The sequence below is a fragment of the Anarrhichthys ocellatus genome, unplaced genomic scaffold (genome assembly GCF_004355925.1).
Source record: "Anarrhichthys ocellatus isolate YVR2014 unplaced genomic scaffold, GSC_Weel_1.0 scaffold1, whole genome shotgun sequence".
Classification (NCBI taxonomy): Eukaryota; Metazoa; Chordata; class Actinopteri; order Perciformes; family Anarhichadidae; genus Anarrhichthys; species Anarrhichthys ocellatus.
The window spans coordinates 14,909,462-14,935,328 of record NW_022280031.1 but is presented as its reverse complement, the minus strand read 5'-3'; the positions used below and the strand labels follow the sequence as shown (position 1 = coordinate 14,935,328).

Sequence of the window (25,867 nt, the reverse complement as noted above, 5' to 3'; positions counted from 1 at the left end):
ACGGGGGGGGGGTTAATGTGTCTGCATGCTGGGAGCGCACAGGAGCTCCTGTCAGCTGATGGGACCAGAAGAAGAAGAAGAAGAAACATGTGAAGGGGAGAGAGTTAAATTCATTTGCAATACATTTTTTTTTTTTTTTTTTTTTGTTTTTGAAAAGCCACCCTCTATTTATTTAGCGTTTTTGTTGAAAGACATTGTTCCTTGTGAACTGCCGCCCCCGTACCGCTGTTATCTTTGTCTCGGGCTGTCAGGGAGGAGCTGGAGAACAGAAAACCACTGAAGACATGAGAAACTTTTCTCTCACCGATGGAAGGGAGGAAGAAAAAGAACCAAACACCCTTTCATGAATAGGAAAGATCAGAGCCGATCACAGGCCACCTGCATGCCGGATTTCACCGAGACCCCTGCGAGATCTCTGCCTCACTTTCCTCTTGTCTCTCATTTTTGGCTCAGATGAGCCCGTGAATCAATGTGGTTACTCCTCAATTATGACCCTCCGCTGCCACTGTCAAAGCGCCTTCCTCCCGCTGATTGATCCAATGAGACGACCCCGCTCGCCGTAATAGACGAGCGCAGCCCAGAGCTTTATTTTTAGCGAGGCCGGTGCAGGAGCGGCGGGCAGGGGAGGTGGTGGTGGTGGTGGAGGAGGGGGGGGGGGGGGGGGGGGGGAGAGGAAGGCCTGCTAGACCCTTTTGACAAGCTGAAGGGGGAATAGGGGGGGGGCTGCGTTTTATCTGGCTGTTTCAGTGGTTTTTCAGAGCCGCCAGCGAGTGACCTGACAGCCGCGTTGCACCGAGACCTTTTTCTCGTATGCACTCGATTGTGAGAAGTAAACAAAGTGGTGTATCCTGTGTTTGGTAACAGGGCGCGGCGCACAGCTTGGCAGCACCGGCACTGCTTTTAGTGCCCCCCCCACCCACCCGCTTGGCAACTGGCCTTGTATACTCACAAACAGGCCCGGCAGCATCCTGTTGAGTCTCCGGCATCCTTATCTCATAGACAACACAAAAGGTGTCCTGGTGGATGTTGTCGTTTAATTGTAATGGAGTAATGAAGGGAAATAAAGTATTTTCGGTGAGTTGACTGTGGATTCGTCGGGAGCAGGGCTCGATGAAAGGGTGAGAAGTCATCTCTCCTCTGTGACCCTGCTGCGTCAATAACATCTCTCGCGTGTTTTGACTCATAGGAGATTGGGGATATCAGGTGATTTCCTTCTATTTACTATTCCGACTTTTCTGTTTTCTCCCGTCCATTTTCTTCTCTACTCTCGTACAATTTCTTTTTTTTTTTTTTTTTATCCCATCAAAGTTCACACATTTCACGCACCGGAGCCAAACAAATGTATAAAGGCGCACCAGCTTTTCATTAAAGAGTTCCTTGATGAAACAGCCGCAGCAGAGTTAGATCAACAACACAGCGATCTCCCAGTCGGTCCACAGCGCGTGGCTGAACAGCGCTGGTTGTGTGTGTGTGTGTGTGTGTGTGTGTGTGTGGTGGGGGGGGTGTTATCCCTGAGCTCAGCGCCATGCCTGGGAGAGTTGTGAGAGTTGCTAGGGTGGTTATTAAGCACTCTGATTTAGTCACACGTTGTTTGCTGAATTATGAATGGCTGTAATTAAATTCCTGTGGCTCTTATTATGAATGATTAACTATGTTGTTTCATTGTTTGTCATTTGCCTCCCGACTCCTCGTTAATTAAGAGAGAGAGAGAGAGAGAGATGTGTACCCCACCTGTCGTAAGTGGGGCCCGGACAAAACCCACACTAAAGGGACAAATTTATGAAAATTACGCCGGTCTATTGTGTGTAAGCGCACGCAAAATCCATTAACTCTGTTTTTTTTTTAATGAATGAACGTGTTGTTCTAAAGTGTTCCATTCCACAACCTATGAACCCTGTCGCCTTGAACTGAAAAATGTTTTTCTTCAACGGCGTACATGAATCCAGTATTGCACAAATCTGAAATTCAGCTTCACATGTTAGCACTGGCTGTTATGCTTCTATCTATATATCTATATATATATATATATATTTATATACATGCGTGTTTGCTGATGGTGTGCCAGCCACTCTTATCTTGTTTGCGTGTGTGTCTCCAGCAGCAGTTGTCGGCGCAGCAGTTGGCCTTCCAGCAGCAGCTCCTGCAGGTCCAGCAGGTCCAGCAGCAGCATCTGCTCAACCTTCAGAGGCAAGGGCTGCTCACCATCCAGCCTGGACAGACCGGCCTGCCGCTGCACTCCCTCACTCAGGGTCAGTACCTGGTGTCACGCAGCACTGTGCTGAGCTGCTAGCTCCGGTCAAATCGCCTGTCCATCAGTCCCATCATGTCCCAACGCTTATTTGTGTGCTAGAAATGTGTACCCGAAAGAGGTACAAGACACAAGCAGATGTGTTGGGCTCATGTTAATACATCTGTTTATTGATATATTGGATGATCCATCACGGTCAGTTGATTTCCTCCACCTGCTATTATGGGATTTGTTCCCTGAACACAGCACATGACTGTGTTTTTAATGATAAGAAACTATTCTCCTTACACATATAGAAGATGTCTAACCAGAGAAAGCATTCAGTTGTAGTGAAGGAGCTAACACCGTCATGCAGAGCTATCGGTGTAGCATTGTAGCCGTTTTATCAACACGTGTAGGTGCACATGTATATCCAGACTGGTTTCATCCGCTACTATCGCTCGGCCACAATACCTGGGTATATTTGTTTAGCCAAAGTGAACAAAGCACCTCTTTTAAGTGTGTAACCGCACAGTGTTTCAGGACACACCTACTGTAAATCACTCAACAACTCGCTCACTGAGTGGCATCTTAAGCCTCTTGTCCGGGTTCACTGTTTACTGCTGTTTGATCGCGGCTTGCTACACCTTGTTTATTAGAGGTAGAAAATGTCCCCGTGTTCAGAGTGTCCGTGCTTTGTCCTTGAACTCTCCCTGTGATTGGCATCCTGGTGGCAGTCTCCTTCAGCCTGAAGGGAAGACTGGATCTATTGTTCAGTAAACTGCCAGTGAACTTGTCATTGTGAAACGGCCCTGTTACTCGATAGGGAGTCAATACTTGTTGTTTGGCCAGGAAGTTTATGTCTTTATTTACTCTTTAATATTTTCTCAAGGAGTGGTTCCCCTTGTGACAAAGACGGCGTCATAAGGGTTTTGGAACATGACATTGACTATTCATTCCCAGGAAAGACAAACAGTTTTGAAATAACAAGATAAGGGCGATACGAACGGGAGGGGTTTGGTGGGTGCGCTTAGGTAATAGGCAAACACAAACACGGTTTGTACAGTGCTGTTATTGTTTGGACTGGCTATGGAATCACTCATCCACCCGCAGACGATTGCCATGGGCACAGGCGTGGAGCGCCGCTGTGTTGTGAGCGCACTTCACTGAATTGCTCTGTGTCAGAAGGCTGGCAAACAAGCACACACCCCTTGAGCAAAGCATTATGTGGCAATACGGCGAGGTACTGTGCTCTTGATGGATTTCACAACAGTCCCAGAACATCCTGTTTATTGTGTGTCATCATCAAATACCCCCGAGGCATCTCAGCTCATCAAAAGAGGGTAGGCGTGTTGACTCCATGTCCCTTTTTACCTTTTTTTGTCAGTTGTGAGTACACGTTGTCGGGGTTGCGCGGTTCATTGTGTTGAAATTGTGGTTTTAACGCATCTCTCCACGTGCTCAAGTTCTCTCTAAGAACTATTACCAACCTGACAAAAGATGAATCATTGAGGCCTCCCACAATGTACAACTAGTGTTTTGTTTCTGTTTGTCACAACCAGCCGAGCCCGGTTAGCTTGTCCTCGCCGTCCTTCTATGGTTAACTCGGTGCCTCCGACAGCTGTTCCAACACTTAGCCGGAGCGCTTCAGGCCCCCAGTCTGTCTCCCTATTCTACACATTTTCTGCTTGACTGTTTGAAGTTATTGATGACCTTTCTGTTTTCCACATCACTAAACTCTTTCATGCACCAGTGGGCCGGGCTTTTGGTGCTCAGATCTAATCTGCAACACTCTAGCTATAGCAGTTAGCACTGCGTCGGAAGCGATGAGTTGATCTGCTCCGTTCGGGGTTCCCGGTGATTATGGATTCAAACTCGGGGGCAGTAGAAGTTGGCGTGACTTCTTTTTAAACTGATGATTTTAAATTTTATTTATTTATTTTTTCAAATGCCAGTGATCACATCATGCAATCATCCGTGTTCTTTTCCAATGTGCCGAGACAATGAAAGTCCAAAAATGTTGTCAGATATGAGGTCGCCGTAACAGAGCCATGAAGGAAAAGTAAGAGTGCGACCCGGCTCTCTTTGTGTTTTCAACACTGAGGCGCAGTTTGCAGCTCATTCTGTGCGTCGGTCTCCTGCGTCGCTACATCGCTGGCTGAGACAGATTACTGTAACGTTCTCACTTCCTGCCAAATCGACGGACTGAAGGAATGCATTTGACAGCGCTAATTAAGGATCAACTTGCAGATAGCGGTTTGGAGAGAAAAACAATTGCTCACATTATCTGGAGCAATAATTTGTTTCTGTTGTCGTAAATTCTTCTGACATTAATGTTCAAAGTCTTGGAAGCGGCCAGACGGTATCTGTTATAAATTACAACAATGTGTTTGGGGAGGATATAACTCTCATAAATATAAATTTGATCCACCCCCCCCCCCCCCCTTCTCACAAAAAGCCTGTCCTCTTGACCTGATAAGTGAGTCAGTGGCTGCTCATGTTGCTCAGGTGTTGCCTTTGTGTGTGTGTGTGTGTGTGTGTGTGTGTGTGTGTGTGTGTGTGTGTTTGCATGTTTACGCTCACACTCGGAGGTTGCTCCGCGAGAGGGTGAGCTCGTGTTGCTGCACAACATCATTTAAGCTGTCTGAGAGAGGCCAGTGGGACAGTGACAAGACAAATTTGTCGCTAATACGAAAGCAAAGAACGTGGCGGGCCATGAAGTGCTCACGGAACAGAACAGCGGCACATCGGGGACAGCGGTGGGTAACGCGGCTGACCTGTCAGTGATTGATACGTCCAGCGGCGGGCTACTGGTAATAGTTCCTGCAGCATTAGGACAGGACATATTTCAGGCCTAAGGGGTGCATATCAGCAGGCCAGTGATTACGGCAACATAAACAGGGGTGCAGTAAAGGTCCCAGCCCGACGGAACAATAAACTAATAGCGATGTCACTGAACCCCCCCCCCCCTCTCCCCACGGCACCAGCACTGTGTGTGAGAAGTAACAGCTCGGTTTAAAGAGCCCGGAGCACTGGGGGCCATTTTTTATTTGGGGGATGATGGCCTGCAACTGATGTCATTATGAACCTTAAATCAACTTTCCGCTTGCTCGAACATGGTCACCTGGGTACAGGGGGACAAGGACAGGAAAAGGTTGAAGAGCTCGGCCTGTCTGTGTGCCAGAGCTACCCTGCAGAGGTAAAATTGAGTTGAGAGGCCGGTGATCAATCAAGTGTCCCAACAACATACATTTTTTAAAGTGCTTGTCCGTAGTTCCCGGGCCGTAATGAGCGGAATAGTTGTGTTGAAAAATGGAAAGAGGAAAGATAAACCAATCCGGCATTTAAAGGATGGACATGCCGGGGGACCCCAGGAAGAGGACTTCCAGATCAATGTCATTATGTGTCCCGCAGTAATCAGATGGAGAGCAACTCAATGCGTTTTACCCAAACACAAAAAATATAATGCCCTCCGAGACATTGGTGTAATGATATTTTATTGACATTTTATGTGGAATCATGAGCCATAGCTGTTGTTGTGTTTGAGGAGGTTAGTCTTAGATAGGAGCACCGAGAGGGGGAGAGCAATAAAAACCAGGGACCCGGTCCGGAAAGAGACAGCTCGGTCCCACTCCGTTACCTCTCTCATCAGACCGGTCTATCCGCTGGCGGTTTCATCCGAGTAAACAGTGGTGTCGGGGTCACCAGGACCGCTGGGTAATTGAGCCAGTGTGGGCCGCCCTGTCAAGCACATCGGCTAAAAATACATTGCCCCACTGTCACCGGGCACCAAGTGGAGGGGAGGGCGAAGGGGGAGGTTGGGAGGAAGGGGTGGGGGGGCAAATGATTATTCCCGCTGTCGGAGCGCAGGACACTCGCATCACCAGTGACCTTCCGCTTCCGAAAGCAGCTATCACAGAGAAAACAGGACCAAAAAAAAACAACTTTTGCTCCGAAATGTCCTCGTAGCATCAAGACAACAATGGATCCTTTGAAAATGCAACTGGAAATGAGCACGCAGTGGATTAGCATGCTACAGCGCGGGCATGTTTAGCCTGTCATGGACGTGCACTTCGATTAGGGCACATCAAGGCGCTGAGCAGAATAAGGGAGAGTACGGGCAGGGCAGAACTGAGCGGGAGCGTTGGGGATATTTGAGTGAGGAAAGACGCTCCTTGGAACGTGGAAAGGTTATTGATTTGTCCTGTAATCATTTCCTGCTCTTTGATATGCAAACGATCTAGTGTGAATTTACAGCAATCCTATCAGACTCATTTCACAGTTCTTAGCCCCTGCTTCTCTCCGGAGTCCTCCGCCTCATTAGGCCAATGTTCTCCATTACCAGCATAATTAAAATCTTTAGTAGCTTATCAAATTAAAAATAGTTTTTTTTCCGCTGATCGTATTGAGATCTTCACCTCGCAGTTATTTTCCACAACAGGAATAAATTAAGACGAAGCATTTTGCTTCACAATGTGCGACAATCTGGTGCTTGAAAGGAGCACTTCTGGTATCTATAGAGCTGGTGATGAAAAACGGGTACGGGAGGGAGGGAGGGAGGGAGGGGGGTGGAGGGGTCCGGAGAATATAAACCCAAGAAGATAAGCATGTGCAAATCATCTTTCATTTGCCAGTGCTCATTTTGAGAATGGATTTAATTAATTGTAATGTTAAACGATCGGCCTTGCCCATTTGCTCCGTGGTTAAATTCACCACATATCCGAGGGCTTCTTTCACCATGCTTCAAACATGCGGCTTATTTAAGCGCCGGTTTACAATACCCAATACAAATCCACACACATTCCCCCATTAGATCTTTCAGTATGCTATTAAAATCAGGGCTATCCAGACGCTGTGAGTTGTGACTGAAAACACAAATAGCCACAGATTCTGCGCCCATGAGGCTTAATCTCATTTCTTTTTTACATATTCATCCTCATTTGTGTCAAAATGAAAGCAGACTTCTCCGGCACAGTAACAGACACAGCGCAGTTGGTCACACATATATTGTGTGACCAACAAAGGCTCGCTTCTCTCAGACACGGAAAGTGGGGAGCACAAACACGGCATTATCCTTCTTCATCCCGACTCTGGCCCTGGGTGTCGGGATCGCTGTCACTCACAGGCAGAGAGGAGGAGGAGAAGAAGAAGAAGAAGAAGAAAAAAAACACCACGATGTGTTTCCAGCACACAGAAAAATGTCGTCTGTCTTCAAGGGATTTTCAAAGGGGGCTGTGTGAGCTGCAGTGTGCTTGACTTGTTAAATGAGTTTTAAGTCTTCTGTGTCAATTGGAGGCGGTGCAGAGCTTTAAGTATTTTGCACATTAATGCGCTTTTGAGAATATTACCCCAGGGTCCTGTTTCTCAAGGAGGCAGGGGTGGGATGTTTTCTAGTGTCGCCATTGTAAACTTTTTTTTTTGTCGTGTATGTTCTGCATCGCTCTGTTGTTGTGAGAAAATGATGGTGATTATTCAGATTTCATGCCTTGTCTGGATGTTAATTATTTACTCTGGGCATGAAATCTGCGTGAATGCCAGGGATTTGTGTATACAAACACGCTTCAGATCACAGGGAAAGAAATGGGAGGAGGTGGCGAGGGAGAGGGAGAGGGAGGGGAAAGGGGGGGAGGCAAGAGCTCTCAGTGCATTACCCTGTAGTGGAATATTTTCTAATTAATACTGCGCTTTGTTTACAGACGCTTTGATTTAATTAAGTGATGAAGAAGAGAGTTGGATTAGCTGTTAATTGATTTCATTATCCAATTTGTTTGTCTCAGGCATGATTCCAGCCGAGCTGCAGCAGCTGTGGAAGGAGGTGACGACTGCCCACGTGAAGGAGGAGCACCACCACCACCACCACAACAACAACAACAACAACAGCATCCACAACGGCCACCGGGGCCTTGACCTGTCCTCCCCGGCACCGCCAAAGAACCCACTCCTCAACCAGCACGCCTCCACCAACGGGCAGTACATGAGTCACAAGAGAGACGGGTGAGTCCCGAGGTCTTTTCATGTTGCATTCTCTTCTCTCGCGTCGTTCCCATGCTCTCACAATGAGGAACGTGGGCCGGTTGAAGACACACAAGCTTCTTGCGATCGCTTTTTTATACAGCGAGAGCCTTTTGAAAAGCCCCATTCCTTATTTGTAACCTTCAGCCGGTAGTTAAACAGCCTTCACTGTCATCTTTGGTGTGAAGCAAACAGAAGGCCTTTATATACATTCCCATTTAAAATAGCCATTTCTCATAGGGCCTCAGTTGATAGACATGTCCCCGTAGAGTCTGCCTAGAGATTACTCTTAATTTATAGTGTGTAAGTATTATTTTCATTAAGGACATCGCGTTCACTGTTCTGTGTGCCTGGAAACAGCTGGGGATTGCACAGGAACACCTGGAAGGAATGCAGGAACTTGATGGAATGGGATCCCCATACAGTTAATAGAGAGAGGGGGGGGGTTTGGGGCTTTCCCCCCCCCCCCACCCCTCCTGCTATTGTTTCAGTTGCACATTGGCCACTGCAGCTGTGACTTCAGCTGCACTGCCTTGAGAACATTTAGCTCAGCGTTCTCAGAAAGGAAAACCAGTTCCGTGGGAACTTGTTGACATGTATCATCACCTGTCACATCAGGAATAACAAAAGCTTTACACAAACAAGCTATTATGCACTAGAAACAACGAAACCCCTGGGCGTATTGCATTTTTCAAAACCAAGTTGAGTCACCCATCAAAAGAAATTTGCTGGCGCGCATCTGCGTCTTTTAAGGAAGGAATTAATTTGGCATCTTACACATTTGCTTGTTTTCTTAAACCGAAGCCTGATCTTTGAGCTGCTCGTGAGGAGCCTCCAGGCACCATGAGCTCACTGCGTAACATCTGACTTGTGTTCCAGTGATCAAAAACCTCCGCGTCATTATGAAAGCAATGCGGATAAAAAAACATGTTTAGCACAGTAAACCAGCAGGCCTTTGGAGGTGAAGAGGGGCTGCTGGTGAGAGGGAGGGGGGAGACATGGTGGGGGGGGTTTGTAGAGAGGATCTGAGGCACTTGGAGAGGAAATGCTATGATCCGGTGATGGAGAGATACAAACGGAAAGCAGCTATTTCTTTTCAGGCAGTGGTATCGTTTTTGTGTTACCTGTGCGGACTCATCCTCTTTACTGTTTCAAAGTTATCTTCCAGCACAGACACTGGAGAAAAATCTAATATAAGAAAAATGCTCCCACAGTTGACAGTATCCACAAGCTTCCAGTCCTTCATCCAGAGTCTGGCTGAATGTCTGGTTTTTGTGTGTGTGAAGTTAAAGACAAATCGCAGGGGAGGATATTGACTCGCTCACTCCATCACACGTTGTCGCAGGCGAGCAAACAAGGTGAGCGTCGGTGGCAGGGAAAGAAGGCAAGAAGCAGCCTCTGCTGAGGGCTGCACGACACATCGGAGAAGACATAACGCGAGAGCTGGCAGCTCCTCTGCCTCACGCCGACTGTCAGAGATTAAAGAAGATGTCAACAGCAGTTTAACACGAGCTTAAGTGAAGAAGGCAGTCTCAGTCTGAATATTCCCGGCAGTATCTTAGATCTGTCAGAAAACCGAGCAGGTGATTCTCATCCTGCCCATCTGCTCGAGGGAGCGGTGGATTACCTGCGCCGCACTTTCCCTTCTGCAAATTGAGAAAGAATGGACGACTGATACAAAGTGAAAACATTACTTATTGACTGCTGAATGATGCTAATTCAGATCCACTCGGCCAATAATCCCCTCTTGCGTTCTTTTTTTCGAAACACTCCAAATCACACAATTTATCAAGAGTGTCGTTCCCTCTCCTCTCCTTTTGATGATGCGGACTCAATTCTAATCAGACACCATGGGAAGAGAAATGAAATATTATTAAGTATGGTTATTCCAAAGCGAGGCTCTGAGAAAACGTCTGTGTTATAATCCAGGGATTTGAATAATCAGGTTGAAGATAATGGGCTGGGCCGGCCGGGGTGTAAATAGAGAGCATCCCCTCCTCCTCCCAGCGCTGAACTTAATGAACTTTTAATTGATGCGGTTTGGCGAGTCCTTTTGTCATGCAACAGAAACAAGCCCTCTCTGCTGATGGGCCTGTTTTCCCGACTGGCTTCAGATTGGTTTACAGCAGGCCCTAAGTACCGTGTAGTTAGTTTCATGTGTCATATAAAATCTGCCCAGGCACAACGACGCCTGCAACTAAAACCTTAAGTGCATCCACAGGAATCACTCACCGGCTTTGCACTTCCGTCTTAAGGAAGGAGGAGAAATTCAATCACTGCCGGCTTGACACACACCGAAGACGGGGCTCGCGCATCTGCTTTGACTTGTTTCTCGCAGAGCACTCCGGCAAAGGCGGGCTGGGATTCGTTGTTTGTCTGAACAACATCCCCGATACGACCGGGGTCTGAGTCACTCAATCTGCCCCACGTTGCTTCCCAGACCCGGCATCTGCGATGCACAGATCGAGATATTTCCCCCAGTGAGCCAGGTCATCTTTATTCAATGATTTGATTATTTAAATGAAATGTGGCTGATCTGTATCTGACACAAATTCCCAATACAGTGCTGCATCAGCTTTGTAAGGGGGGGGGGGGCAGCACCCTCACAAAGCGCTTGGCCCACTTTGCTTCCCAACAACCATCAGTAACCACAGCTCGGGGACTGTAACACAGCAATCTGTTAAGGAGATAAATAATCAGATTTGGCACAGCACTCCCATCTCTCTCGCCTTTCATTTGTCTTACACCAGAAAGAAAAAAAAGAACCTGATAATTAAATCATTTAGGGTAAACCATGCAGTGGCACAGAGAAGAAGGAAGGGAAGGGAAGGGTAGAGAGTGGATGTAGGATTGAGGGGGAGGACACAAGGGAATAGGCTAACATTTGTACTACCAGTGAGAGTTGTGACTGGCTTCTCACACATTGTGGCCAGACTCTGATCCAGCATGGACATCAATCTTCCCTTTTTCCTTTTCTTCGCTGATAGATTGAGTCCATCAGCACGCGATGCCATAGATCGTGACTTGTTTATGGCCCAAAGCATCTCATCAAAAGAAGTGAACTAGAAAACAAGTGGCTAGCAGCTGTCGGGAGTCATCTTTGAGTCTGGCTGCACATAAACACAGCGCAACACCTTTCCGTCCGGGTCTATCGGCACTTTAATGTTCCTGCTCCTCTAAAGGAAGCTGATGGCACGTGTTTTTCTTCTTTTTTCTTCCCTTCATCTCTGTTACAAGATCATTAGAGTGTTCTCCCCTCCGGGCCTGCCTGACAATGATAACATCCTGACAGACCTGTCCTGGGTGCAAGTCAAATTTAACGCAACGCAGGGAACTGCAGAGCTGTTTCCTTTCTATATATTTTTTCTCCTCCAACATGATCTCAAACTGGAGAACACCCCATGAATCCTACACTCTTCTCCCATTACACTAATATAGCTCATTTACTACCGTTTAGCCATCCAGCATTTAAAAGGGCTCTTCTGCCGCCAGCCCCTCGCAGCGCTTTGTGCTCACTGATTCCCAGCGCACTCCACATTTCAATTTCTTATTAATACAGAATTAACCAACAAGCCGAGTCGCGAAGAATAAAAAAAAAAAAAAAAAAAAAGGTTGTCCTTAAATTACAAACCAGCGTTACCTTCACCAGTCAACACATTTCCTTGTTAAAAGCTCATTATAATGGGTCTTCCGCCATCTATTTATTAGCTGTATCAAAACAGAGGTCTTAATGCGAATGCATAATTCATAATTGAATTTTTAAAAAAGAAATCAGACTTTTGAAAGAGGGAGGGAGGAATAAAAAAGCTGCTAACCACATTCATGAATGCTTGACTGCTTCGTAATTGCAATGCAATTATCACATGTTATGAACAATGTGAACTCTTCAGCAAGTAATTACAACACAAGGAAACCTGTGACGGCCTTTAAAATGTCCTACTTGAGGTACATCTCTACTAACACTGACACAAATTAGATTTTAATCTGAGCATCAGCTTCTTTAAATCCTGCAAACCTGGCACACCTTACATGCTTTCTTAGTTTTTTTTTCACTAATTCATTTTTACATCAAATATTTTAAATCGTAGCAGACGGAGCGATTTTTAACCCCCCCCCCCCTTTGCCCTGAAGTCGCGGCATTAGACGTTATCTCCGTATTGAATATATGTATATGAATGAGATTTCCGTTGTTGCAGTTATTCCCACATGGCAGCGCGAGTGTTTGTGGTGTAATGAATCTCTCTAGCCGGCCCGTCATCTCGGGGAGCGGGGCTCAGACTAGAGGAGCGGCAGCAGCAGCAGCACAGGTGGCAGCGATGTAGGCCAGTCCCCCAGGCTCTTGTAGCTGAAAGTTGTGTGTCTTGTGAAGTGCCTGTGTCCATATGGCTCGCTGTCTCGCAGACACTGCCTCCGCTCAGGCCGCTTTCTCTCAGCGCGGATTGTGGCCATATGGAGGATGTTGTAAAGCTTGTTTTTTCAGGGGGGGACATTCCCGCTTTTTAGACTTGACGGTACGAAGCCGTACGCTCGGCATGGACGCGGTCGCTTGTCCCACCTGGTGACGCGGATCGATGTTTACAGTTTGGGCATGTTTACAGTTTGTGCGCAGTGTGAAAGTACCTGATGCTTTCTTTTTTGTGGGGGGGGTCACTCTCCTCCAGGTGGGTTCTAGGACACGATGCAGCAGGCAGCGCGGGAGAAGCCCCCTAGCAGTCCTGATCAAAGTCAACTGCAACATGGCTCAGTGACAATAAATAATAACATATTGATTTGGTCGTGCTTTCGCAACATGAGTCCTTTCTTTAAGAGGAGAGCAAGCAGAGATCCCTCAGGTACACGGATTCTACACAGATCAAGTCAAGGGTTTTCATGTGGAAACTACACGAGCACACCTGGAGCTGCAATCCAGGAGTCAGCTTAACAGGAGAACCAATCCTCTGTGACCTTTGACTTCTGTCAACTTAAAAACGTTTTATTAACAGCTGTTTCTCTCTCTCTCTTGCTCTCGCTCTCTCTCTCTCTCTCTCTCTCTCTCTCTCTCTCTCTCTCTCTCTTCTAGATCCTCGCTAGAAGACCATTCCCCCCACAGTCACCCCCTCTACGGTCACGGCGTTTGCAAGTGGCCCGGATGCGAGGCGGTGTTCGACGATTTCTATTCATTCCTCAAGTGAGTAAAAGTCTCGGTCGGGAGGTGGGGTTTTTTTCCTATCGCAGCTACGTTTGTCCTCGCGTTGGGTCGATTGCACGTTTCGTGACCGCCGGCGACTGCGGAGGCACTACAGGTGCAGACCGGTTGTTATTCCTGAGTGCGGGTGCCTCGGTTGACAAGGGTACTGTGGCGGGGTCTCTTTCCGAGAACGGCATGGGCCTCTAATTCCTGTGATAAGTGCAGTCCCCATGGTGACGGGGGCCGTTTTTCCCAAACAAACAACGGTAGGATGTTTATCTGTGGCATCCCACACTGCATGTTTGCCCTTGTCACTGGACAGGGGGATTGTGTGTGTGTGTGTGTGTGTGTGTGTGTGTGTGTGTGTGTGTGTGTGTGTGTGTGTCTTTGCCTTGCTCAGCTCTTTCTGTCCTTTTCTCAGCGGTTTATTTGTCTTTCCCTCTCCTTTCTCATGCCTCTTTGACTTGTGTTTTGGTTCACAGTGCTGTCTATGTCATTGAAAGGCCCACACCTCACAGCGCCGTGTTACAATGAACCACGTACGCGGCTGCACTTTAGTCGACTTCGCCTGCTCCGTAGCATCTTTCCGGCGTGTTAACGGCGTGACACAGGCCTTTGTTTTGCCGCATGTTTTCCCCCGGTTGAGTCACACCGCTGGTTTACTAATCAACCCTGTGTGCGGCGCGCTCGCGGTAATCCAACACATAACAGAGCCATGGTTACGCCGAGGATGAAAACATCTGCATTGTGGCAGCAGATCAATGGCTCACTGTCACCTAGGATTAGTCGCACTTTAAACAAGATATGACACAATTCCATTATCCTAAAACAAGCACTCAGCGAACACACAGATTCCTAGCAGGCGGAGAGAAAGGTGCCGCGGGGATGGGTGGGGTGGGGGGGGGCAGCTGAAAGTTTTGACCGTCTTAGTCAACATTTAGAATCCTTAAATCCACTTTGAGCGCAGTTTGCTTCAGGAAAGCTGAACGCGGCGGATTGTTGCAGTTTCTGTGCAAGATGGGGAAAAAACAACTAGAGGCAGTTATGTATTTTTATTTTGTATTTAATAAACATCCTCCTTCGAACACGTAGTTCTTAAACCACGTATTACACACACAGACACATTTCAGCTTTGGGAGTGTCCTCCTAAATCCGTCACTATTTATTGTATTCTGACATTGCCTCACCCTTTGTTTATAGAAGAGAGGGGAATTAAATGCAGCGCGCCCGGTGCAGTTCTGCCTTAAACAGTCTCTAAGTGCACTCTGCAGTGTTTTTACAAGTGTTTTTATCATGGCAACATCTTGTTTACTTTAGTTGCCTGCTTCAAACTGCTTGGAACATGTTAAGAAAACATGTTGGGGGAGAGTCTCCACAAAGCTGCCTTTGTTCAACAGCAGGCGAGAGTGTAGAGCAGCTCACCAAGGTGTTAACTCTCAAACCCTTAAGCGCTTCCACATGAAACCCAGCGACTGATACCACGGGCCTCCAAAAACAATCACAAATAAAAAAACAAAGAATACATCGGGCAGTTTAATGCTCTTACCAAAGTCTCCCAAAGGTCGGGGGTGGGAGGGGAAATGTTGAAACTATAAGTGAAGATAGGTGTGTGTGTGCAGTCAGCAGAACACAGTGTACTGTGAAAGGTGAGGAGGACTCTAAAACGACAACCAGATTTCAGCCCCCACATGCCAACAGCAACAACTAACACGGGGCTGAAATGTTGTTTTAAACCGCGCGTGTATTTATTCTGTCTTTTAAAGAAAAACACGACATACCTACGCGCACTATCTCGATAAATACAAAGCGCCAGATCCCTGTTCCTGTTTTTTGGGGGGTTTTCGGGCTCACAGGAGGGCGGGGTCGGTTGTTCACGGCGGAGCCTGGTGTTTTTTTTATGAGGGTCAAGACCCTTCTCCTCAGTGTCCAGTCAAGAGGTCAGATCCAGTGAAACACTGCAGTGCCATCTAGTGCTGCACTGTCTTCCTGCTGAAACCACAGAAGAAGAAAAACATCTCACACACCTCGTAATTGTTTTGTAAGTTATGCGGCCTTGCCACCACGCAGACTCGAGAAGAAACACAAATAAGCCAAACATAAAATGATGTAGTATATAAGCTGAAATCCTGTAAGAAAAGTGTGCACGTAAAATGACTGATTATAACACTAGAAATAATTAGAAATAGGCTTTAATGCATTTTAAATGTAAATACTACTGTAAAGATGTGTGCCTGGTAATTTAAATCTCCACAGTGAAGAAGATAAACCGTCCTCAGAGACAGCCTTAAGCTCTGGGTCCGGTCTGTATAATTAGAGAGAAAGAGAAAAAAGAGTAGATAGGCAAACTAACTCGTATGCAACAAGGAGAAAAAAAAAGCCGACTGTTACAGGCATGTCTATTTAACTTGTTTTATTGTGCCAATTTACATCAGGGACTGTCATCCTGCCAGAGAGCTTTTAAAAGTGGCTTCATTTGAAGTCCAGAAAGTGACACATGCCAACGCTCATAGCCGCTCTCCATGTCAATTCCCCCGCATCCCCTGCTCCGTGTCCAGACGCTCCTCTCTAGGCTGCATTAGGGCCATTTGAATATTTCATTTCCTATTAATTATGCACTGTGACTCTCTCCATGTCATTAGAAGAAATAAAGTGGAATGTAACAAAGGGATGAAAAGAAGCAGGGCACGTGTCTCCTATGAACGGGGAAATTCCAAAGCTGCTCACGTAGGCCACTCTTCATTGAAAATTCAGTCTGTGCCGGTTAAATTGAAGTTGAAACGTCTTTACCTATTATTTTCTTCTTTGAAATATAGTAAGATGTCCTGAAATGTTTACCGGTTTCATTCTGCCGACCCACCTAATTAAATGGGCATTTATTTGACTCAAACAAATGGAAAGCCCGCGTGAAGTCTGAATTGATTTCAGCGGAGGGGGTTATTACCCCACGCTTTCTTTAAATACGCCTTTTTAATTCCTTTTTTTATTTATTTTTTGCCACAATAATTAACTTGAAGTGCTGAACGTATATCACGGTCATTTTTTAAAAATGTATTATCAAAACACAATAGGAGGAGCCGAACAGAGGGGTGGGGGGGGGAGACCACGTTTGCCCATAAAGATTTAAATCATTCACCTCAAGGTTGAAAATACTGCAGCCGAACAGAAACCTTCACATTTCAAGCAGATCACTATCAATTCTCCTCTCTCTCCCCCCCCCCCCCCCACATCGCGTGGTGTCTGTCTTCCGAGTGTCGGTGTGGTGTTTAACGCACAAATGTGTTGTCTGTACATAAAAGCAATGGCACCTAATTTATTGGGCTATATCATCGCCGCCACTGTGCCGTCACAGGTTGACTCTGGCTGCTTTTTGATTTGCAGTAAACGACAGAAAAAAGTGCATTTTGAAGAAGGCGGGACGCGTCACACACACCTCTCTCTCTCTCTCTCTCTCGTCCCACATCTGCCGGCGCCACCGCCGTGCGCACACACAGACATGCCTGGTGACAGTGACCTACATGGTCACCGAAGATGTGATATAATTTATGATATATATAATATATTGGATCCATTAGCGAGCATAATGAAGTAGTGAAATGAAAGGGTATTTGTGAAATCAGTTCAAACATCCTGCTCGGATTATGATTAAATGATTAATGAAATGCCCCTGCATAAGCATTTTCAAACAGTAATTCATGCGGCGGCTGATAAAACTCCTCCAATCATATTTCCTTCACTCGTGAACCTTATCTCCACCATTTTATATAAATCACAGAAAAAAAGAGGAGGAAAAAAAGAAACCCTGTCTGCTACCCAGCGAGCTACTTATTTAGATTAGTTATAAACGTGCAGGAAAAAGGGAACATCTTCCCCCTGTATAAAATAATCATGCATAATTATATCCATAATTCAAGTTTGCGACAGATCCCATCTCCTCGTCCTGTTGTCCTCTGCATTTGGTCCGGCTTTTATTTGAATTCTCGTAATTACACAATTAAAAGAAAACACACGGAGGAGAAAATGGGGGGCCGGATCCAACCAGGGCAGGGGGGAGGCTGGGATGAGAGGAGATGGCATTAGGGCACTGGTGCATAATGTAGCGAAGGAGTCCAACCTGAAAATCTTCAATCATCCCTCTTATCTGTGAGCTGGAGCTGGAGCAGACAAGGGACTGCCATGAAATATTAAGAGTCATTCTTGTACGTTAAAGAAGTATCACCTTCTGGTTCTGGTTCTGCAGATATTGCATGTCGAAGCTCTGCGTGATATTTACCTAAACGTTGCCGCGTATTCTCTCTGCATTATGTTCAACTGCGTCACTGAACCCAGACGTCTTTTGTTTCTTACATCTAAAAGGCGGCAGAAGTCAAAAGTCCAACTGACATCATTTTTTCCTCTGTGTGTGTTTTTTTTTTGTGTTGTTTTCCAGGCATCTTAACAATGAGCACGCCCTGGATGACAGGAGCACGGCCCAGTGTCGGGTGCAAATGCAGGTCGTACAACAGCTGGAGCTGCAGGTATTGTCTCTCTGTTTGTTTTGGCCCAAATATTTATGTGTCTTCTTCTCCTGACACTTCCTCGGTGTCCGCGTCCGTCTGATATCAGCCTTACGGGGGGGGAAGGGAAGGGGTCGCGCAGTGAAATAAGTTTGTACATCTGTAAGTAACCAACCATTAAAAATGTGTTATGTATGCATGACAGCCAGGAAGAGAAGAAAAAAAAGAGATATATGAAGGGGCCCGGGGCTAAGTAGAGAAGATAATTACATTTTGAATTTTACTGGGTTTTAAAGTTATTTATGACTTTTAACTGTTTGGCACCAACAGTAAAACACTGGGTGGAATGACTGGGCAGCATAGTGTGTTATAGGCGCTCGATGTAGAGCGACTTAAAGGAAAGATTATTGTAGCCCAACACAGAAAACGTTTTCATAATCAGTGGTTTTAATGTATTTTTGTCCCTTATGTGTGATCTTTCATTGTCTTTCTCTGCGAGAGAGAAAAATCTGCACTTATGGTAAAAGACTCGGTGTCACGTGTGTGTCTGTGCACCAAACGACGACTGAGATAATGTAAGCTTGCACTTATTTGTTAGTATTACAGGGGAAAATAAAACCAACCGTCCCATTAAAGTGCATTTTTATTAATAAGCTGCTGCTACAGTTGCAAAGCAAATAAGACAAGGATCAAACTTAATGTCTTCCAGATTTTATGCAGCATCCACTTGCGGTTCACATCTCTCTCTCTCTCTCTCTCTCTCTCTCTCTCCCCCCAAAAATGGCTGATAATGAGTATAAAACACTTGTGGTTTTCTGGATGCTTAACCTTAAACAATGAGAGTTGCTCAAACATTGCACCACACCAACGTCCTGTTATTTCCGCTCGGTGGTGTACTAGGAGGGATGGAGCGAAAGCTTTACCAGACACAGACTTCCTCTGCATGCAGCCTATCACCATAATTTAAGCTGGCAGCCAAGACAGCGCTGAGTTTCAGACAGGTAGAAAGGGCCCGGCCCTGTTATTGGCAATAGAGACGCAGTGCATTTTAACCTTGAAATGGAGACAGTTGTTGGACTGAAGTGCCAAGTTGTTGACAGCTTTCAAAAGCATTTTTTTTAAAAGCAAATAATTAGTTCCAAGAGGAAAAAAGATTGATTTGTTCGAACAAGCTCATTGTAAAAGATGCCTTCACTGCAAAGGGATGTAGGGAATTAATAAAAGTAGAGAAATAGATTTTTTTTTTTTTAGTCTCCTTTCGTTCATAAAAAATGCAATGTGTTCTCTCTCCTCGTTACAGCTAGCGAAAGACAAAGAGCGTCTGCAAGCCATGATGACGCACCTTCATGTCAAGTCCACGGAGCCCAAAGCCATCCCACAGCCGGTGAGCAGCAACCCTGTCATACGTCTCTCTCTCTCTCTCTCTCTCTCTCTCTCTCTCTCTCTCTCTCCCTCTCTCTCTCGTCCCTCCCCCATCCTTTTGTTCGTCTTAATTGGCACACGTGTATTCATTAATCCCTTCCTCCATCTTCTTATTTATCTGCTAAATAAAAACAGCTGTTCTCTTGAGGGAGGCAGTAAATATTGTTTGGACCACATCTGCTGACATCCGAGATTCAATTTGGTGCCTGTGATGAACTGGATGCTCACGCTGTAACAGCTTCAGAGCACCAGTGTCTGTTTGGGCCGACAGGAGCGATGAGGAGAGCACAGGGAAATAGAAGTAACCGTGGTAATAAAAGACACCGGATTTAAATGGAAAATGTTACATTTATTTTAAGTGCTTTTAAAAGCGAAATTACGAAGGTGCTTTCCTGCCAGATAACGTGAAATGTAAGAAATATTTATTAAAATACCAACGATAAATTCATGCTAAATCATGTAGAAAAATGGGGGGAAAAAAGATTTTTTTAAATGAAAAATTGTACTTGATAAAATTGTAATATTTCAAGTAGGGGCTGAAAATACAACATTATTGACTGATTGATTTGTAGCTATAAGACATGTCTCTTTGATGTTAAAAGAAAGATTCTAAGCTGATGTCTTTGTGGTGTCATTAGCGCCTGCTGATCTTGATTTAATATTGATTTTATTTGATAAAACATGTTTCCCTGAGAACACTTGAATCTTCGTTTAGGGTTAAAAGAATTCACCTCAGCCGTCTTTAAAAGTAATTAGTAAAATGACATCTAGACGTAACTGTTTGCATGCATAAACATCTCCACCTCATTATGTTGCATTAGATGAAGTTTTGACTTAAATGTTGTTGATTCACCCAAATGTTGAACAACTGAACTTCTGAATAAATGCACAAGCAGATCCATTTATTATCATCTTGACACATTCCAGACATCGTGCTTATCACTCTTAATATATGCCACGCCATAAAGCCTCCTGCTTAATCCCCATCCTATAGGGGCGAGGGCTTAACATATGGCATTTAAGTGTCTGCGCTATTTTGTCATGTTTAAGAAGGGGGCCTCACCGCCATATTTCAGTCCGTATGACAGTTCATTCAGAGATAGTTTTTACTGCAGGGCGGGAATCTGAAACCATGCACGATGCACATGCGGGAGAGTCTTGTCTCTCGGCACACTGTGCAGCTTGGATCATTTATTTACAGTCAAGAAGATTACGTGGCAAACGCAAAGCGCCCGGAGATGTCGGAACAACAAAAGGCTGCCTGTGTCACACGCGCTGATGGTGTAGATTAGAGTGCAGAACAAGGGCTCTGACACGGGGACATTTGTGTATGAAAAGTGGTCGGAGCGGCAGATAGCATCTTGAGTTCGCTACATCTCCTCTCTCTCCCCCTGGGCCTGCGAGAATGGCTGTGTCAGAGCTCAGCGCTGACGCTCTCAAGGGGGCGAGCTGGGATTTTTATTCAAATAAATAGACTCCCATTCTGCAGCGCCACTCCGCCTGCTGCCAGCCGCTGTAATAGATACGTCTGGCTTCGGCTGGGTGAGTGGTGGACTTACACAGGTCAGGGCCCGTGGCCCTGCTGAGGTCTTTTTATTTTGCAGCATCAGAGGCGACCACCAAAAAAAACAAAAAACCCTCCTTTGAGCAGATGCAGAGTGAAAGTGTTCTCCGAGCTGACTGCAGAATGAGACGCTCCGAAGAAACAATCGTGTTCTTCCAGTAATTGCTAGTTTCTGCTTTTCCGCCGTTCTGTGCTGTTGTGTTTAATAACGCCGCGTACAAGTAGCCAACTGTCACACCAAAGTAGCTTGTTTACATTTAGTCATAATTAAAGACAAACATACTGATACTGTGCATGCACGCACGCCGTCAAATGAACAGCATTCATTTTGCTCCGAAGAGGTGGATGGGAGCGGGGGAAGATCAAAACAAAATGTACCACATTAGCAATGCATGTTTCTGTGTGCCGTGTATGCCTGTGTTTGTATTTGCCTCTCTGTGTGTTTGTGTGTGCGTGTGCGTGTGTGTGTGCGTGTGCGCGGGCGGGCGGGTGTCTGCTCTGCACTCGGTGTCACTAAGCATTCTTGTCAGAAATCTGACCTTTTACGCCATACATAATTAAGGAGGGACTTTTTGTTTATTTTCTTTAGCAGCTTGCCGAGTCAAAGCCAGTATAATTAGATCACCAATTACCATTTAATTAATTTCAGTCTGAAGTCTCATTTTGTCTCGGCACTGGAGTGAGCCCAAATGGTGAGGCAAACAAAGGCAAGGCTATTACCAGCCTGTCTGGCCTATTGTTGAAGCCCCTCTGTGTTTATGGCCAGGGAATATGGATGAAACATGAAACAAAGCCCGCTAATCCACAGGAAGAGGAGTCAACACCGCAGCCCCGCTCTATTGATAGCATTGTGTCAGAAACACGCGAGCCCAAGTGTGATTTATTTTGCTCGTGATTTAGCATAACACGTCTTCTGCTGCCGTCGGTGAGGATGTGCTCCGCGGTACGTTCGTGCATCCTGGCAGTAATCCAAATTATTTGGGCAGACGCTGCCAAAAAGCCATAGTTCAGCCTCCAAAACATAAATAGACATTGTGAGGAGTTGGACACGTCTGTTAAAAGTGGGACAGTAAGAAAACGTAAGTGTTACTCAATGGTTTCATAAGGTCTATTTTTTGTAAAATTAAAAAAGTGAATTTATAATATAATATAAATATTGTTGTGACAGTGTCAAAACTGAGATGTGTGGATGCCGATCTTTGTCATATCCATTGGTAGTAGTCAGACGTCTGTCGTCAAACCCTCCCTCACCTCCACGGCACGATCAGCTGGTCTCAGACTAGTGATCCCTCAAAATCAACAAATGATGTCAAAGATGAGATGTGTCCTCTCCAACACGGTCTCCATTTTCTCTCTCTTTCTCTCTCTCTCTCTCCGCTTTCTTTTTTTTTTTTTTCTCACAGTCTGAAGTCATGTTTAATTTGGATACTGGCCTCCTTCGGCAAATTAGCAATTAGAACAATTTTGTGGGAATATTTATATGTGTCATTAGTTTTCCTGCCAATTAATAGCTGGAGCAGGCGAGGTCAGGCTAGCATTTTCCACTTGACTGCTGCTCCAGCGCGTGGAGGCTCGGGCGCTTGGCTCGGAGCCGCCGCAGCTGCTGGAAGCCGTGCTATACCTTTCGGAGAACTCGCCATAATTAGTTTACCTTGTAGCCATTATTACTTAAATCCCTCCTCCTCCTCAGTACGGCCGACCCATCCGTGCTCACGGGCTTCCAAATGTTCTCTGTCCACGGAAATACTGCGAGGCCATCCTCGCCGCGGCCGTCACGGCCCTGATGATGGAGGTCAGTCAGATACAGTAGTTAATCATCAGATCACCTCCATAAGCAGCTCCTAATTAGAGTCCTCACAATACAATTCCAGCTTGTAATTAGCCCAGATTGGCTCCTTCCTCTGGCTGCCTTATTAGCGGGGCGGCTCAGCGGTAGGTGAGAAACACACTGTCATTTTTCAGAGCGGTTCGGGCCGCCCATCTTCCCTCCTCTGCTCAACCTCTCGCTGGTTACCGTGGGTGGGGGGGGGGGGTGTTGTCCAAACAGGACAAGAGGGACAAAAGATTAAACAAAGGCGGTGAAACAGAAAAGCCGGGTGCAGGCCCCCGACACGGCAGCGAGAAAGAGAGAGAGAGAGAGGAGAGAGCAGAGCGTGAAGAATAGAGGAGGTGGGGAGAGGAGGAGCCGGGCTCCGAAGGGTTGTTTTCCAAACATTTAGCGAACGTTCATGGATCATCTCAGGGCCCGTCTGCAATTAGCGGGGGAGATATGCATAGTCAATGAGCCGTCGGAGACACCGGGGGTAATTAGAGGACTAACTGTTCTGCTCCTTCGTCTGCTTCTCCGTTTGTTTTCCGGTCCTCCAGCTCAACCTGGTGTCCAGCGTCACGTTGTCCAAATCGGCCCCCGAGGCCTCTCCTCCTCTGAGCCTGCCCCGGACCCCCACCACACCCACGGCGCCCCTCACACCCCTGTCCCAGACCCACTCCGTCATCACAGCCAACAGCCTCCACAGCATGGGCCCCATGCGACGGCGCTACTCTGAAAAGTACAACATGCCCATCTCTCCAGGTACTGCAGCGTGAACACGCACATGTACAAATACACACATGGAATCTGCCCTGCACAACTACTGACACGCAAACCACTTATACCGTGTCTTTACACACACGCACACACAACCATGTGATGATGTTGATATTGGTGTGATAGCATTCCTGATCGTCTAATTCCATGTTGACACTCTTTGTTTGTTCCCCTGTGTGCAGATCTCAGTCAGAACAAAGAGTTTTACATGAATGCAGAGGTTCGACCGCCGTTCACGTACGCCTCGCTAATAAGACAGGTAAGGACTGCTTCTCAACGTGTCGACATTTTAACACTCTGCACCCCGCATAGTCATAGCAGGAAACGCAGCCGTCCGCTCTCCAGAAAGCCACAAAACTACGTGTGCTCGACTTATTTCTCTGCCCGCTCCCTCGTTAAATTTCAAATGCAATTTAGACAGAGGGAGCAGATTAAGCATCTTCAAATGAGTGCAAGAATGCGTACGGGATTCAAAGAGAAGAAAAAAAACAGCCACATATGACAATTGCATTTGATTAAGCATTTCTGTGGCTGTGATTATTACCAAATTCATTTCACACAACAGTAGGGATGAACCTGTTTTAAGATGGCCACTCAATTATCGCCGGGCCGCGGTAATCTGGGATCTCAGGAATTAATCTGAGCCGGCCATAATTGCTGCCCCTGTAATCTGCCTGAGAAATGTTTTCGCTTGCCCTTCATTTACACCCACAAAAAGAAAATGTATTCAAATCTGCCGTTTCCCGACGACAAAGTGCAGCAGACTTCTCTTAACAGAGTCGAGCGGTTGCACTTCACACACACACACAGTCACTTTGCTGTTTGTCTGCGTGTGTCTCAGGAGAACACAACACAAAAACCGGCATGCTTCTTTTTGTGAATTATTGATCACTCTGTGAAGGGAGCAAAATTGTTAAATGTTTTTCTGTCACTGTTCCTCATGCAGGCAATCCTCGAAACTCCAGAAAAGCAGCTAACACTAAACGAAGTCTACAACTGGTTCACACGAATGTTTGCATATTTTAGGCGCAACGCGGCGACGTGGAAGGTAATTCTGCTGTTCCTCCTGACTTCTTTAAAGCGGCACCAGAGTAGAGGGAGACGTCGTTGCTGTTGGTGTTGGGGAGAGGGAAACGATAGCCAGGCATAATACTGTTTATAAATGAGGCTTTACCCAAACACACAACAATGCTCCACTTCTTCTGTCCAAATGAACCGCCCTTTAAACAAACAATGTGGGGGAAAAACACACACACACACACATAGGAAAACCAAGAGAAGAAGAAAAAGTGAAAGAAACGATTTCCCTGTAATATTTCGGGATGTTCTGGTGGTGGGTGGCATTAGTTTAACATAGCGGTGCCTTGCCAGTGACTCCTGGCTGAGCCCCTCGCACTCACTCACAGACGGGAACACTCTGTTTTCCAACCAGGCCACAAACACACACACACACACACACACACACACACACACACACAACAAAAACAAAACAACAATCTTAAAAAAGAATGAGGAATGACTGGGGTCAGAGAAAGTTAGATTTGAATGAGGAAGACAGTGATGAAGCACTGACACACACACACACACACATCAGCTTACTCACAGCCCTTTGGTGTTATAACCACTGGATTCCACATCTCTCTCTCTCTCTCTCTCTCTCTCTCTCTCTCTCTCTCTCTGCACACTTACGATACACACATGCACTCAGCACAGCTCCTGCAATAACACAAGGGATGATATATGCAGGTCTACTTTCACGCCTAAGTGATTTGGATTGGACGCTGGAGTTTTGTTTTAATCTCTTTTTTTTTTTTTTTCTCACATCGTAATGAGGAAATGACCGGAATCTTTTCTAGTTCAGTGAAAATATTCAGCTTTATGAACGATAAGAAGAACAAAACAAAAAAACGCCACTAACTCTACTGCCATGGAAACCAAAAAATATTTACATGTTGTTGAAGTCATTTGAAACTTATTGGACCATTTTCTGCCAATAACATTCTGGTTTATGTATTGTTTTCATCCAGTGCCTGTCAAAATATTTCTTCTTCGAAATGAGATTTGATTTGATCCCCCCCCCCTCCCCGACAATGTTCACTGTACTGATAGCAACCTTTTCTTTCTCTCTTTGTTTGTTTTACACCAACTGCAGAATGCAGTCCGCCATAATCTTAGTCTTCACAAGTGTTTTGTGCGAGTAGAAAACGTAAAAGGGGCTGTGTGGACAGTCGACGAAATAGAGTTCCAAAAGAGACGGCCTCAGAAGATCAGTGGGTAGGTTTGGCCTCCACTTTGAGCCTCCGCTAGCGTCTGTCTCATCGCTTGCTGATTGGAAGAGGCTGCTGCTGCTGCTCCATCTCATTGTCTGTGTGCCATAACGTCCAAAGTCCCCCCC

The 25,867-nt window shown here is 46.0% G+C and overlaps 1 protein-coding gene across 10 annotated transcripts in view; it reads left to right on the top strand.

Moving 5' to 3' along the window:
- foxp1b (forkhead box P1b) overlaps positions 1-25,867 on the top strand; it is a 148,196-nt gene that overhangs the window by 117,379 nt on the left and 4,950 nt on the right. For 8 of the 10 annotated variants that reach the window (XM_031843583.1, XM_031843591.1, XM_031843625.1 and 5 more), the window contains 9 exons: positions 2,099-2,249; positions 8,005-8,221; positions 13,299-13,406; positions 17,833-17,920; positions 19,200-19,283; positions 23,253-23,457; positions 23,655-23,731; positions 24,419-24,520; positions 25,625-25,746. In XM_031843583.1, coding sequence (XP_031699443.1) covers positions 2,099-2,249; positions 8,005-8,221; positions 13,299-13,406; positions 17,833-17,920; positions 19,200-19,283; positions 23,253-23,457; positions 23,655-23,731; positions 24,419-24,520; positions 25,625-25,746 — 1,154 coding nt within the window. The other 2 variants (XM_031843650.1, XM_031843642.1) reach the window with 2 other exon arrangements.